Here is a 16,624-nt window from a genome sequence, read left to right as displayed (position 1 = left end):
TTTTTGGGGGGGTCAATTTTCCACTAAGTAATTATTAAGTTTACTGTGAAGACCTCGATGGATGTAAGCCAGATTTTAATGGATTGCTATAACATGATCCTGCTCTACACAGAGTTTTATCAGAATACATTCAAAACTTTTGGAGATGTTGTGTTTACAGACAGAATGAAATGCAAATGCTACCAAAAACATGAGCTCCTTGTTGAAGGTAATAAGAAACTGCTGAAAACATTTTGAGCTCCTTTTTGGTTTACACATGATCTGTACTGATCTCATGCAATCAAGTTAAACTGTCTCTGTGTTTGTCATGCTCAGTGTTTATCTGATACACCAAGGAATGTTAGAAACTGGTCCAACCGGAGTGTCTGGTTTGCAGTAACTTGTTAATTCTTGTCTCAGTTTTTGTTTCCTGCTGTGCTCCAGTGACTCATTTCAGTTTGACAGCAACAGTCTAGATCACTGTGTCAGAGGCTGGGATCTTGATCTGCGGTAAGTCTTTTTTAAATTATTTTTGTTTTATTTGTTTGTTTGGTTTTTGTGTTTGTTTTTGAGTCAGATAAGAAACAAACAAGAACTTTATAACAAAACAATAAAATATGTGATAAACTGGGAGTTTTTTCTACATGTTACTGAATAAACTGAATAAAGTCAGACTGTTGTTTCTCTGTCAAACTTGAGCACATACAAGATGACAAATGTCTGTCAGTTGTTAAAAGCTCTGACAAAGCTCCAAATGTGGCACCAAAGTGTGAGAAAAGGTGTATTTATGTTTATAAAGAACTGTGCTTGGAAAAAAGGCAGGAAAAGGACCCAAAGTGCCCATTCCGGAGACAAACATGAACTCAAACAGCTTTAATGCTGAACTCAAACAGAACAAAACTAAGAATCCAAATAACTTACACGGGCAGACAGTGCACACAGCATGGTAGATCACGACACCGACACAGAGCAACACAGGGCTTAAATACACAGAGGGAGCAATCAGGGAATGGGAAACAGGAGGGAAACACAACTGGGGCAAATCAGGCCTAACGAGACAATGAAGCAAAACCAGACGCATTAACATGAGACACAGACAGGAACAGGAACAACAGGAAACATAACACAGAGTCGCAGACTTGACACGGGGATACAGCAGACAGGGGAGACAGCAACTATGGATTACAGACAGAAAACCAGAACACTAAAACACTAACAAAACCCACACAGAGAACCTAAACTAAGAATAAATCCTATAACCCATAAGGCAAAGCTAGAATATAATGAAATAAACAAAAACAAAGAACCAAAAACACAAAACACTGAGTCGACGACCCAGGCACCCTAACAGTTAGTTGTTTCAATGAGAGCATCCTCCAGCTCTCTTGATATTTTACCTGGATCTTTGTTTAAAAATGTCTTTCAGTCTATCAATACCTCACTGATTTCGGGTCAGGTCCCTGTTTATTGTAAGAATGCTGTTATTCACCCATGTTAAAAAAAACAGGCTTGACGCTTCTCTTCTCAGTAGCTACAGACCAATTTCAAAATTGCCGTTCATTGCTAAGATTTTAGAAAAGGTTGTGGCTAAGCAGCTTATAGCTGTTTTAGATGAATATAGCATTCTGGATAAATTCCAATCTGGCTTTCAGAGAGCTCACTCCACTGAAACTGCACTTCTTAGAGTCTCCAACGACATTTTGATGAGATGTGATGCAGGAGAATGCTCCGTTTTGTTGATGTTGGACCTGACCTCCGCCTTTGATACTGTGGACCATCATATTCTGCTAGATAGGCTGAGATGCTGGGTGGGTATATCAGGGGCTGCTTTGGACTGGTTCGAATCTTATTTGCATGAACGATCCTTTTCTGTGGCTACCTCTAAGTACAGTTCCTCTTCTACTTTTCTTGCCTATGGTGTGCAACAAGGTTCAGTTTGGGGGCCTTTATTGTTTTTGTTGTATTTACTTCCTCTTCAGCACTTATTGCCCACTTTTATGGACATTTCGTATCACTGCTATGCAGATGATATTCAGTTATATATCTCCTTTAAGCCCCAAGATGTTTCCAAGCTACAGGTTTGGCATAGATGCATAGACTCCATTAGAGGTTGGATGGCTGGAAACTTTCTTCAACTAAATTAGGAGAAGACTTAAGTCCTTGTTTGTGCTCCTAAAAAATTTGTACCTAGTGTTATGGAAAACTTGGGTCCACTTGATACATTTGCCAAACCTTCTATCAGGAACCTTGGTGTTACTATTGACTCAGCTCTGACTGTGGACGCTCATGTTAAATCTCTGGTCCGCTGCTGTTTTTATCACTTGAGAAACATTGCTAAGCTGAGTCCCATTGTATTGCGCTCCGAATTAGAAATTGTCATTCATGCATTTGTTTCATTTTGTCTGGATTATTGTAATTCTTTGTTTACTTGTTTATGTAAAGCCTCTTTGGTGCATCTGCAAGTTGTTCAGAACGCTGCTGCAAAGCTTTTGACCTAGTCCTCCAAGTACTCCCATGTCACACCCCTGCTGATTCAGCTGCACTGGCTCCATATTAAATTCAGAATCCACTTTAAGGTTTTGACCTTGACTTTCAGGGCTCTGCACCAACTGGACAAGCACCAACATATATCAGTGAACTTTTACATCCATACATTCCCAGGAGGTGTGATCAGGGCTTGCTGGTTGTCCAACACACGAGGCTGAAAACAAAAGGCAACAAAGCTTTTGTAACTGTGGCCCCCAGATTGTGGAACTCTCTCCCTTTGAGCCTGAGATCTGTGGACTCAGTGGTCGCTTTTAAAAAGCAGCTAAAAACTCATCTTTTTAAACTTGCTTTTGGTTGATTTTTGTTTTTATGTTTTAGCTTCTGTGAAGCACTTTGTGATTTTTATCTTGAAAGGTGCTATATAAATAAAAATTTTACTTACTTTACTATGGAGCAGGTTAATTTCAAAATAAAAGGTCATACTCTAAGCTGATCTGTGTTCCTGGTGAGTGTTTGATGGGTCACCTTGAGCCTTGGCTTAGCCTTTGTGCGTTTCTTTAATGTATTTGCCAAATAGAGATAAAACACAGGGCTGATTGCAGCAGCAGGTTTCTCAGATTTTCAGCTACATACCCACAGACTGCTGCTGATTGGTCTGCTGGTTACAGAGTGGGTGGAGTCAAATCACATGAATTGTTTCGGTTTCTCCTGTGAAAATGACTGCTTGATACAAACGCAGGAGCCCAGCTGTCTAAAATGACTGAAAATGAAGTACGTTTCCTGAATTTACATAGATTAAACTGAGTTTGCACCTGTCAATGTTGTCATCAGTTAACACGACTTTTTAGCTGTTTGGGGACAGAGTCAGTTTCCTCCTCAGAAAAAAATTCTTAATATCTGGAGGTCTCTCATTGATTCTAAGCTTTAGACTCATGAGGTTTGTTCTGCACTCTGTCAATCAAAGCTAGAGAGCTCGCTTTTCTATTTTCAAAGGAAAATATTGTAATGGCTCGAGGAGAGGAAGCACTAGCCGGAACACTCAATGTTCATGCTGAAAAAACAAAACAAAACCGGTTATCCTGATGATGACATATCACCCTTGATCAGTTGTGGGGGTGTGGTAGTTAGGCATTAGTACCATGTCAGGAACTCTTGTGAGTGAACCAGAGGGGTGCAGCTACTGTTTACTACACTGTTAAAACCCTCATGCCCTTTTTTTTAGTTTGGCGAACATGTTGGCTGTGTGTTAGCTTGTGTCATGGATTTTTGCAGGAAATCAACTTTTTTTTAAACTGAGTGTATTTTACTCTTACATAGGTAATCTCTTTGTTGTGTCCTCTCAAGCCTGCATAAACAACAAAAAGGCAACAAGGTAGAATGCTTTTACTTATTGTCTGGGCAGTCAGCGTGAGACTTCAATGGGAATCCTCAATTACTATGAGTATTACATTTACACTGGCATTGTGATCATATAGTGGTTAAATCCATATTAACACAATAAAAGAAATCTTAACAAGAATAATCTACATCCTAAATTCTCCGAACTAAAGGAATACAAAAAATATTCCAAACTATACAATAAAACAATGTGCATTATTTTTTAAATAATGGTATACAGTCACATACCTGCATTCACAACAAAAAGGCAACAAGGTAAAATGCTTTTGCTTATTGTCTGGGCAGTCAGCGTGAGACCTAAATGGAAAAGTGACATCAGCATTAGCTAACTATACTCCGGGGTTTTTTTCCTCTTCCCAATAAAGAAATCTCACATAAACGAGCATTTGATTCAACATAAGGATGGGAGAAATGACCCACAACAAATGTTTAAACAACAAAAATAATCGGGTCACCTTGTATTATTGTTACAACAAGCGATATGATTTTTCTTCCCCACAACATTTGCGCATTTCCTACCTCAACGGGAATCCTCCGTTACTGTGAGTATTACCCAGAATCACTTGCCCTTTGTAACTATTACAGGGTGACTTTTACAACAATAGGTGGTGCCAGTGTCCCATTTAGCGGGATTTAACTTCAACTCTATTTACACATGTCATCCATATTCTGCTGATGCATTTTGCACCCTTTAAACACCTTTGTGTAAATTAATTTACAGACATAAAATCTGCCGAAAATCCTCAAACAACAACTTTTGTTTTGCTTTTTTTCATGAATCACTTAATCAAATTGAGCCTTTTCAAAATTATTAAACACTAATTTTTTTTTTTTACAATTTTAAGGCTTTAAATGTGAGTTTTAAACATTTGAATTATTAATTATTTATTGAAAAGACATTGACTAGTTTCTTTGACATGTCAAAGAACAGAAACAAAATTGACTTGATTGCATTATTAATTTTGTGTAGTGCCTCTCGACACAAAAATGCTCTGTTCACTTCCATTGAAACCACTTTTTTTTTTTAACTTCTCTGCTATTGTGGTATAAAACCATGCATCCTGTAATGTCAGCATTTTATTTTGAAGAAAAATAGTGATTTTTGACATTTTTACTGTATTCCCTGACATTCAACCATTTTGCGATTGTAGGCTAATGCATGAAACTCTTGTCTTTTTGACACTTATATTATGGAGCTGTGTGACCGCCAGGGAGCCCCAAGAGTGATTTATATGGATGTGTGTGAAACAATTTTTAGATCAACATCTGATTCATCAATGAGCACATTTATTATACAAACTGTACCAACACTGAAAACTTCAACAACAAAAGATAAATATAAGAGAACATATGAAATATGTATAAATTTGATGTATAAATGTGACTGATGAATGTATAAATGCATGTGTGGGTTCTGGACAAGGAGATAAATGGATTGTGTGTGTGATGTTTATGCTCATATGATATATCACCATCACTAAAGATTTGACTTTCTTTATGCTGAATTAGATCTTGAAATATATATATGTTAGGGATGGACCGATCCGATATTACGTGTCAGTATCGGTCCGATAATGACCTAAATTACTGGATCGGATATCGGATAGAAGTAAAAAAAATGTAATCCATTAAGTATCACAAAAGCACCTCACAAAACTTGCGACATGGCATAACTCAGCTCATAACATTGCACATCGGAGCAGTATGCGTCACGTGATAGAGCGGCTGAGTGAGACTTCTCGGTGGTCTGGTTGGTATGCCGTTATTTTTGTGCCACTATTCTGAGTGCACGTGAAAAAAAAAAACCATTTGAGCACACGTAAAAATATTTGCAGGTGCAAGCGTTGCATTTTGAGGAGAAATTTTTTTTGAGCGAAGAAAAGCTAAATTTGAGTGAACAAAATTCATTGCTGCATGCAAAAAATGTATTTCACTGTTTGCTATTATCCATACACACACACAATAGCAGCTCCTCTCGCTCAGTTTTTGCATTTGCTCTCAACATTTCTCTATTTGTGCCACAAAGCCAGCCAATCACAGACTTGGATGCAAAAAAATCTGATTGGCTGTTTTGGTCTCCAATCAGCTCAAAATGACGAAATGCAATATCCCAGAATCCATTTTGTCCAAAACTCAAACTTAAGATATTTTCATGCGAGAAAGGTGCTGTGTAAGCTTCAAATATCTGCTCGATTTATCAAGACATCACATATTTGCATAAGTGCTCTGTTTTCGGAGATGCCTGTTACCCACCAGCTGACCGGGTGGTCACTCCGGTTAAACATGATATATAAGGCTGAAAAGACGAAAAAAATCGGCCGACTACACCACCAGGTATTATAGGAAAAACGATAAAGCCTTTGAACTAAAACAAACGCTGTTGTGACCAGTGTTGATCAAGTTACTTTGAAAAAGTAATTAATTATAGTTACTAGTTACTTCTTCAAAAAGGTAACTGAGTTAGTAACTGGGTTACAATATTCTAAAAGTAATTAATTACTTGAAAAGTAACTATTACGTTACTTAAAAAAAAAATGTTTAACCCTCTGGGGTCCAGGGTATAATTGGCCATTTTTAACTACTTTTGATTTTCCCTCCACATTTTACCTTTTAAAACGATTTACTTTGCCTTATTTGGTATCTTTCTTTTCAGCACAACCCCATGTGTCTGAATTTACAGTTATGTTTTCATTTTGAAATACTGTATTAACACAATTGATCTAAAATCAGACAAAAAACATAAAATGAGTAGAAAAGTTGAAAAAGAGAGTAGAAAAAGTTATATTTTTTACCATCAATCAATCAATCAATCAATCAATCTTTATTTATAAAGCACTTTTCATACAAAAAAAAATGTAGCATGCCTCTCCATGAGTATGTGTCCTGACTTTAGGGACAATCAAAAGGCCAGTACCAGAGGACCTCAAGGTCTGCGAGGGTTCATATGGTAAAAGCAAATCTGAGAGATAAGAAGGCCCAAGACCATTAAGACATTTAAAAACCAATAAAAGAACTTTAAAATCGATCCTGAAACACACGGGGAGCCAGTGCAGCGATTCTAAAACCGGTGTAATGTGGGCCCGCCCTCTGGTCTTTGTCAGCACACGAGCTGCAGAGTTTTGTAAAAGTTGTAAAGGTGAAATATTCTTTTTGGGGAGACCAGAGAGAGCAGGGCATTACAGTAATCAACGCGACTGGTAATAAAAGCATGCATCAGCATCTCCGTGTTGGCCCGAGAGAGAATAGGGCGGACTCTGGCTATATTTTTTAGATGATAAAATCCAATTTTGGTTACGTGTTTAATATGTGGGATAAAACCAAGCTCAGAGTCGAAAATAACACCCAGGTTTTTCACTTGTAGCGAAGGACATAGTGAAAATGCCTGTAATTTAGACAAGAGTTTCTCTCTCTGAGCCTCAGGACCGATGATTAAAACTTCAGTTTTGTCCTGGTTAAGCTGTAAAAAGTTTTCTGCCATCCAAGATCTTATATCTAAAATAGAGTTAAAAAGGGCATCCATTGGTCTGGTGTCATCACGAGACACGGAGATGTACAGCTGGGTGTCATCAGCGTAACTGTGGAAGTTCACTCCATGCCTCCTGATGACACCGCCAAGAGGGAGCATATACAAATTAAAAAGTACAGGGCCTAAAACTGACCCTTGAGGCACACCACATGTCATTTTATGGATCTTAGAGGAGCTTGTATCCATACTCACCATAAAAGTTCTGTCCATAACAACCACAAACATGTTTAATGAATCATATTTCATAACTTTAAATGCAAATATAAATAGTCAATTTTAAAATCCTATGCACAAGTTTTGCAAACAACAAAGTTATTTGCATCCATTTACCTTTTACCTTGATTTTTTAAATAACCATTTCAAACTATTTACAGAACAATCAGCTGTTCTTCAATAATATGCCACACAAATTATTTGTGCCACTCCAATAAAATAATTTCTGTCCACTATAAAGGAGAACATCACAGCCTGATACCTGCAGGTCTGACAGCAGCAGGTGTATCACTCCTGTTTCTACCTGGAGACAGCAGTCGCCTCATTGTTCTGACACACAACACAAAACTATCCACAACACTACACACTAACTACACAAGACAACACATTAACTACACACTCCAAACACACTAAACGTCACAAATCTCACAGCTCAAAACTCGCTCTCCCTCTTTTTCTCCTCTCTCTCTCTCTCTCTCTCTCTCTTTTTCTGCTGTCTCTCTCTCTCTTTCTCTCGCCGTCACTCCCGTTTTGTTTTGTTTTTTTGCTCATAAGCAGAGAGTGCTTGCTAGCGCTGTCCTTAAACAGTAAACGTGACGAAACTATTGAGGAAAAAACGCCGCGTATATATTGTTTATCATGACTCTGGTTTTACGTGGCCTATCAACACAGTTTATAAACTGGTATATATCACCTTGTTGCTTTGTCTTTAAGTGGTCATGTGATTGACTTACCACGACTACTTTATTCTTCCTCAGTCAAACAGCAGCACTCATTCGATTGTTTTGCCCCCTGAGCTCCAGGTGTTGTACTAGACAGCGATCGTGATTACCGTCCGTGGGAGCGCGCAGCTGCTTAAAGCTGTAGCATCCAGATTACTTACAGCTACTTCCTGCAGCTGATATAAGATGCGGTAAGCTGAACACAGCTTCAACTGTCGGTTTGTTGAAAAATAGTAACGGACCGCATTTTCTTGTTAGTAACTGTAACGGCGTTGTAACGATAGGAATAGTAATTAGTTAGATTACTCATTACTGAAAATAGTAACGCCGTTACTTGTAACGCCGTTATTCCAATCACTGGTTGTGACAGTGATGTACACTGTCTTGTTGGTATATATGTATGATTTGTATCACCTTCATGTTTCCCTCTCACCACATATCCAAACTGACATCATGACCAGCAACTTTTACGGCTGTGGCTCCAGCAAACATCAGCTGATACTAGAAAGTAATATTAAATTCTAACAACAGCTTATCAAGCTTGAATGTGCTGCTGTTGTTTAACACGACATCTGCTGGTTTCCTCTTTCTGGCGCAAAGTGGGCGATAAACAAACAAGAGAGACGGGACTTGTGGCAGAAAAGCCGATCAGCTGTTCATTGATCAGTTTCATGATTGAAGTAATAACAGGAGAGGAAGGGAGAGAGAATGAGGGGAGAAGAGGCAGCTGTGCCACGTAAAGACAGAATAACTCCAGCTTTGTCTTTTTTTTCATTCTAGCTGAAGTATGGGATGAATCGCATTCCTTTTCCCCTCAATACGGATGTATTGTAATTGGTCCAGCCCAGAGTTGATCATGACCAAGTGGCTAATCCACCACCTTTCATTGTTTATATTGTTACAAAAACAAACAAACAAACATAAAAATGAAAAATCACCATCGGCCCACCGGGCAAATGCCCGGTATGCCCAATGGCCAGTCCAGCTATGCGGTCACCTGGTGGGTAACAGGCATCTCAGAAAACATTAGAGCGCAAGTAACACATTGCGAGCAAGCGCAAATGCAAAAACTGAGCGAGAGGGGCTACTATTGTGTGTGTATGGATATTAGCAAACCCTGAAATAAATTTTTTGCAAGCAGCAATGGATTTTGTTCACTCAAATTTAGCTTTTCTTCGCTCAAAATAAATTTCTCCTCAAAATGCAACACTTGCACCTGCAAATTATTTATACGTGCGCTCAGAATAGTGGCACAAAAATAACGCCATAGGTTGGAACCTCGCTACCAAACCGGCATTTCATCTCTGAGAAAGTTATCCCAGAGAGAAGTAAAGCAATGTGTAAGTTCATCTCTGAATGTTTGTAAAGCATTCCCAGGTTAAGCTTAATAACCGATATGTGGAGCGACTGCCTCTTCTCTCTCTCTCCCTTCCTCTCCTGCTGCTACTTCAATCAAGAAACTGATCGGCTGATCGGCTTTTCTGTCGCAACTCCAGTCGCTATTGTTTTTGGCTCACTTTGCAGAGGAAACCAGTGGCTAAACAACAGCAGCACTTTTAAGCTTGATAAGCTGTTGTTAAAATTTATTTAATATTACACCAGGATCCTTTTCTACGTAGCTGACGGATGGTAACTGTGGAGGGGTGAGTCTAGCAAAGTTTTACCAGGGGGGCAGGTAGGGCATTAACAGGGAAAAGGGGGCACAAAGACATATTTTTCTGTCTTATTCTCATGTAAAATGTCTAGCTTTTAATAAATAATTATCTGAATCTTACACCCAAAGTTTTAATCTGATGTAAAATGTATAGAAGTCTGACAGTGGACTCATCTCTGTGCTTGTCCTGCTAGACCTTAGTGCAGTGTTCGATACTGTTGACCATAATATCCTATTAGAGCGATTAGAACATGCTGTAGGTATTACAGGTACTGTACTGCAGTGGTTTGTATCATATCTATCTAATAGACTCCAATTTGTACATATAAATGGAGAGTCCTCTTCACACACTAAGGTAAATTATGGTGTTCCACAGGGTTCGGTGCTAGGACCAATTCTGTTTACACTATACATGCTTCCCCTAGGCAGTATCATTAGAAGACATAGCATAAATTTTCACTGCTATGCAGATGACACACAGCTCTATCTGTCCATGAAGCCAGGTAACACACACCAATTAGTTAAACTGCAGGAATGTCTTAAAGACATAAAGACCTGGATGGCCGCTAACTTTCTGCTTCTTACTTCACATAAAACTGAGGTTATTGTACTCGGCCCTGAAAATCTTAGAAATATGGTATCTAACCAGATTCTTACTCTGGATGGCATTACCTTGGCCTCCAGTAATGCTGTGAGGAAAAGCCTTCAGCTGATCCAAAATGCTGCAGCAAGAGTACTGACAGGGACTAGAAAGAGAGAGCATATTTCTCCTGTTTTGGCTTCCCTTCATTGGCTTCCTGTTAAATCCAGAACTGCATTCAAAATCCTGCTCCTCACATACAAGGTCTTAAATAATCAGGCCCCATCTTATCTTAATGACCTTGTAGTAACATATCACCCTATTAGAGCACTTCGCTCTCGCTCTGCAGGCCTACTTGCTGTCCCTAGAGTATTTAAAAGTAGAATGGGAGGGAGAGCCTTCAGTTTTCAGGCCCCTCTTCTGTGGAACCAGCTTCCAGTTTGGATTCAGGAGACAGACACTATCTCTACTTTCAAGATTAGGCTTAAAACTTTCCTTTTTGGTAAAGCATATAGTTAGGGCTGGACCAGGTGACCCTGAATCCTCCCTTAGTTATGCTGCAATAGACGTAGGCTGCCGGGGATTCCCATGATGCATTGAGTTTTTCCTTTCCAGTCACCTTTCTCACTCACTATGTGTTAACAGACCTCTCTGCATTGAATCATATCTGTTATTAATCTCTGGCTCTCTTCCACAGCATGTCTTTCATCCTGTTTTCCTTCTCTCACCCCAACCGGTCGCAGCAGATGGCCCCGCCCCTCCCTGAGCCTGGTTCTGCCGGAGGTTTCTTCCTGTTAAAAGGGAGTTTTCCCTTCCCACTGTCGCCAAAGTGCTTGCTCATAGGGGGTCATATGATTGTTGGGTTTTTCTCTGTACCTATGAAGCGCCTTGAGGCGACTTTTGTTGTGATTTGGCGCTATATAAATAAAATTGAATTGAATTGAATTGAACTCAATTACTGTATGTATTGAGTCTAATATATACCCTAGTGAGCAATAGTACTTTTTCCTTTGGGAAGCTACCATCTGTGCAGTCTGCAATTCTGTTTATGAAAGATCTTGAATCTATTTAATTATTGTAGAAAAATAATTGATTTCTGTGCATTTTTTTTACACGTACGTTAAATTAAATTTGATTACATCAACCCTATTAGTTAGGTTGTTTAATATTTCTGCTAAGAACTCTTTAAAATACCAGAATAGGGAGGATGGAGTAGGTTTAAGTTTATTAGACTGATCAGTGTTGCTGAACTATGAAATATTTTGGGTGCAGTGTATTTTTTGTATACAGATATAACAGAATAGCTTTAGTGTTTTGTTTTTTAAAACTTGATGAAAACTTATGAACTTACACAAAATGCAACAAGATATTAAAAAAACAGTTTTATTGATTAAAAAATACACTATATCGGATTCATATCGGTATCGGCAGATATCCAAATTTATGATATCGGTATCGGACATAAAAAAGTGTATACATAAAAAACATGTAACATGTAAAATATGTTCTTTGTCTTGAATAAGCTGACTTTAAATGAAATGAACAAATTCTTATTATTTCAATAACCTCTTGTGGCCACACTTGTGTGTGTCACTGATGTATTTTCAGAGGAGGATGCTTCCACAGATAGATGCACTCTCCCTTTCTCCAGACAAAGTCTTCAGTATTTTGGTTTTCCATCTTCTAATACACTTAAATAAAGGTAAGTTTGATGCTACATGCATAATATTTTTTATTATAGTGCATATAAACAAAATGGTGCATGTTTGCTACATTTGGTACAAACAGTAGTTTACAGTTTGATTTTTATGATTTGTTTCCTGCCTGTATGTGTTTATTTAATTCTTTAGCGAAACATCAGTTTTTAACAGTCTTATCTTCACCAAAATAAAAAAAAAGAGAAAGAAAAATAATGCCTTATGCTGAGTGTCATCTTATTCAAACTGGCTGCAGAAATTAATAAACACATCTTTCTTTGTTTTTTCTACAGCGGAGTCTCAGGTGGTTGGTCCACATCAACCAGTAGTTGCATTAGTTGATGATGATGTTATTTTACCATGTCACGTGGAGCCTGCAGAGGATGTGACAGCTGAGATATTGGAGTGGACAAGATCTGACTTGGACCCAAGATTTGTTCATGTGTGGCGATCCGGTCAGGATGTTGTGAATGCAAGAAATCCTTCATACAGGGGAAGAACATCACTGTTCATCAATGAACTGAAGCGCGGAAACATTTCACTGAAACTCTCCAGAGTAAAACTCTCTGATAAAGGAACATATGAATGTCAAATTCCTTTAATGGGGAAAAAATCTGTAGTTGAACTTGTGGTTGGTAAGTAGATCCACATCGTATGTTCATGGTGTAGTTTGATATAAATTTTAAATCCAGCCCACAGGATTTTGGTGGGATTGTCAATTCGGAGCAAATGCTGAGACTCTTATTTAGTTATAGCGAAAATTCATACCTATGAAGGATGAGCAATTATTTTATCCCAGAAATGTTTATTAGTTTATTATTATGTTATTACTCATTATTGACTTTACAAAAGGGAACATACAAAGTGCATCTGAATTTTTTAATATTAATAATTGAATAATTGTGAATTACTGTCCATAACAGGAGTTTTTTTTTCACCCACTAACATCTTTTCCAAACTCTTCTTTTTGCTCAGCATCAGATGCTTCCACCTCACCTGTCATCAGTTTATCAGGGATTGAAAAAAACAGAGGAGGAGTGGTGTTACAGTGTGAGTCTGCAGGCTGGTATCCAGAGCCTGAGCTGCTGTGGTTGGACGGTGAGGAAAACCTCCTCTCTGCTGGACCTACAGAGATCCTCAGAGGTCCTGATGACCTCTATACTATCAGCAGCAGAGTGACTGTGGAGAAGAGACACACCAACAACATCACCTGCAGAGTCCAACAGAGGAACACCAACCAGAGCAGAGAGACACACATACATGTTCCAGGTTCAAATTATATTATTACATTTATGATAGAAAGACTTTGAATATCTGAACTCCAGTTTTCTTGAAATATTGTTTTTTTATGATTTCAGAGGATTTCTTTGATATCCCATCCAGTTCTTCCTCTGCCATCATCGCTTTGGCTGTTTGTTTGGCTCTTTGCATCATCCTGTTAATTTTATCAGCTGTTGTTCTTTTATGTAGAATAAGGAAACATATGATGAGTGAGTCACTAATTAATTATTTACTGCTACTATACATCAATGTTTTCATTGAGGCTCTAATGAGAGCTTTAATATTTAAATCCATGTTTGGACATTTCCTTCTTATTTAATTTTAATTTCAAAAAGAGATCATCAGAAGGCCAAAGGATCAGACTGACCGGGGAGATGACGTTTCCTGCGAAGAAGCCAGAGAGAGAGAGCAACTCAATACCAGCAGCTCTTCTATCAAAACTAAGAAACAGACCTCATCCGTGAGTAGATAAACATGAATAATTTAAATATCAAGATGTTCATTGTTTTTCAGAAATGAAATAAAATACAAATCAGGATTTCACAATAAAACTACCTGAAATACTACTCAACAGAAAAAAAAAAAAAAACCTGCACACGGTTACCACACAGACATCATGTACATTATGTGCAATTACCAAGTGTGAGTAGAAAGAACTCTCTTTTGATTTTAAAGGTATGAAGCAGAAGTAATGTGAAAACATCAATGTATATTCCTTTATCATTATCAGATTACTACTTTAGTAATGTCACCATAGTCTCTGTTTTGGTAAAAATGTTGCTACTCATATAATTATTTTATATAATCAAACCTTTCCTGGATGGGAACTGGACTTTAGGTGATGACAACACACATCACAAACAGAGACAGTAGGTGTGCTCGTAAATAAAAAAAACATATTGCTTTAAAAATTCAACCCAGCATGAAAAACACCTTTTTTTCCCCCCTCACCATTGTGTTTTATGTCATTTAAGCAGATGTACTGATTGTGGCTTTAACCAGTGTTGTACTCGTGCTGTAATTTACATTACACTTTAAAGTAATGTGTTACATTATGTATTACCTGGAGTGAGTAATACATTAGACTGTGTGTTATATTAGTTTTGTGTTTCTCCATAACAACGTCTGAAATGTACTATCACACAATCACTATTTAACAATATAAACCTTAAGAGTACAATCCCACAGACTGACACAAATCTTCATCCTAATGATGACACCAGAGGTGATAAAGGTACAAACATTTTGTACTGGAGTAGAAGTACAGATACTAGTGTTAAAAAAAATACTACTGAACTACTGACTCAATTTCTTTACACAAGTAAAAGTGAAAAAGCACTGGCTCTGAGATGTACTGAGAGTAAAATCTAAAAGTAGGATGATGTTTCTCTTAGCAATTTTTGTGCAAACCTAACTAATTATGAAATAATATGAGTAAATGGGAATACAAACATTAGTTCAGTGTAAATTTTAATTATGATAAATGTACATAGTTTGATCACTGAAGTAGAAATTGAGCAGACATCCATCAATTCACTTCCGCTTATCCTTTTCATGGTCGCAGGGGGTGCTGCAGCCTATCCCAGCTGTTTTAGGGTGAGAGGCAGGGTACACACTGGACAGGTCGCCAGTCTGTCATAGGGCTAACACGTAGACGCAGACAACGATTCGCACTCACATTCACATCTACGGGCAATTTAGAGTTACTAATTAACCTATCCCCACTAAGTGCATGTTTTTGGACTGTGGGAGGAAGCCGGAGTACCCGAAGAGAACCCACGCAAACACGGGGAGAATATTCAAATTCCACACAGAAAGACCCTGGCCATTTGGTGGAACTGAACTCAAGACCTTCTTGCTGTGAGGCAACAGTGCTAACCACCGCGCCACCAGACAAAAATACAGACACTCAAATAAGCTCTATTTTCTGTTGCCTCTGTAGAGGGTTAGACTTTTCCTATAAACAGAAGATGAGCATGGAAGAGGTTAAATTGGGATTTCTCCATCTCTGAGTGGAGTTAGCTCTTTCTTTTCTCTCTCTGTGAAATACAGCAGCTGGTCCTTTAGGAGGACATGAACACTACACATATAAAGGCTAATTTACACACTAAGCCCTCAAGCACTGACACAGATAAAACTGTGACGCTGGATTTAGGAAATAAGTGCTTAAAGTTTTTAAAACATCTTTAGCGCCATCTTCTGTCAGTACGGAGAATGACGTCATGTGGTTGGTCGGTAGATATACATTAGTAGTTTATGTAACTAGAGAAAGAATCGAGAACTGAGAGGAAAATAATGACAGTAAAAGTAAAAACCAGTTCACGGGGATCACATTTGTGCTGTTTGTTGTTGGCTAGCTGAACTCAAACGTTTGGTTTGTAAAGCGCTTTATACATGAGGAGAGCAAGTCTGAGTCACGTGACAGGTGGGTCACATGACGACACAAATTGATTTTTCCTCCTCTGGCTGAGTGCACCGAGTTCTGCAACCAGCTGCTGCCACCAGCGCTGTTTCTCAACATAACAGCACCTACATGCACATCACAGCACAAATATAACTAAGTTTCTTACTGAAGCACGATCGGGAATCCCATCAAAGTAGGTCAATGTGTGGGAAGGAAAAATAGCGGAGGCTTCAGGAAGAGATGCCACATTTGTTGGAGACCCTTTGTTTTTTCCTCACATCATCCACTGACTGGATTACTTCATATTAGAAGTGAGGAAACGTGAATGTAATGTAAGTGAAGCAGACTGTAACTTAGAGATTAATTTCCTGCGGACATGGATGTTAGGATTTCCAATCGTCTTCGGTAAGAAATAGTTATGTTTTTGGTTTGATGCTCGTGTTTATACGGTTGGAAACCTGCAGTCAGCTGAGACTGAAGAAGTCATTTGGATGAGTCACGAAAGTTTCTCCCACTGAAAACATCCAGATGAACAGAATCTACTTTTTTTGGTGCACACAAATATGTTTTGTTTGCTGATGTTTGTTGAGCTGCCAGAAATGTTGCATATGAAATTACCTGACACTTAAAAAACAAATTACTCTCGTTATGATCGCTTCTCTTTTGTAGGACTAGCTAGATGC

General features: G+C 38.4%; 1 protein-coding gene across 1 annotated transcript in view; it reads left to right on the top strand.

Moving 5' to 3' along the window:
* The first annotated feature begins 429 nt into the window (after positions 1 to 429).
* Positions 430 to 16,624, top strand: part of LOC120434296 (butyrophilin subfamily 3 member A2-like) — a 62,150-nt gene continuing 45,955 nt past the window's right edge. The window contains exons 1-6 of the mRNA XM_039602110.1: positions 430 to 489; positions 12,168 to 12,261; positions 12,550 to 12,891; positions 13,232 to 13,525; positions 13,615 to 13,746; positions 13,873 to 13,997. Coding sequence (XP_039458044.1) covers positions 12,174 to 12,261; positions 12,550 to 12,891; positions 13,232 to 13,525; positions 13,615 to 13,746; positions 13,873 to 13,997 — 981 coding nt within the window. The 5' untranslated portion in view covers positions 430 to 489; positions 12,168 to 12,173. The remainder of the gene's footprint in view (positions 490 to 12,167; positions 12,262 to 12,549; positions 12,892 to 13,231; positions 13,526 to 13,614; positions 13,747 to 13,872; positions 13,998 to 16,624) is intronic.

The sequence above is a fragment of the Oreochromis aureus genome, linkage group 3 (genome assembly GCF_013358895.1).
Source record: "Oreochromis aureus strain Israel breed Guangdong linkage group 3, ZZ_aureus, whole genome shotgun sequence".
Taxonomy (NCBI): domain Eukaryota; kingdom Metazoa; phylum Chordata; class Actinopteri; order Cichliformes; family Cichlidae; genus Oreochromis; species Oreochromis aureus.
The sequence above is the reverse complement of the archived record's forward strand: the minus strand, read 5'-3'. Positions and strand labels throughout refer to the sequence as shown.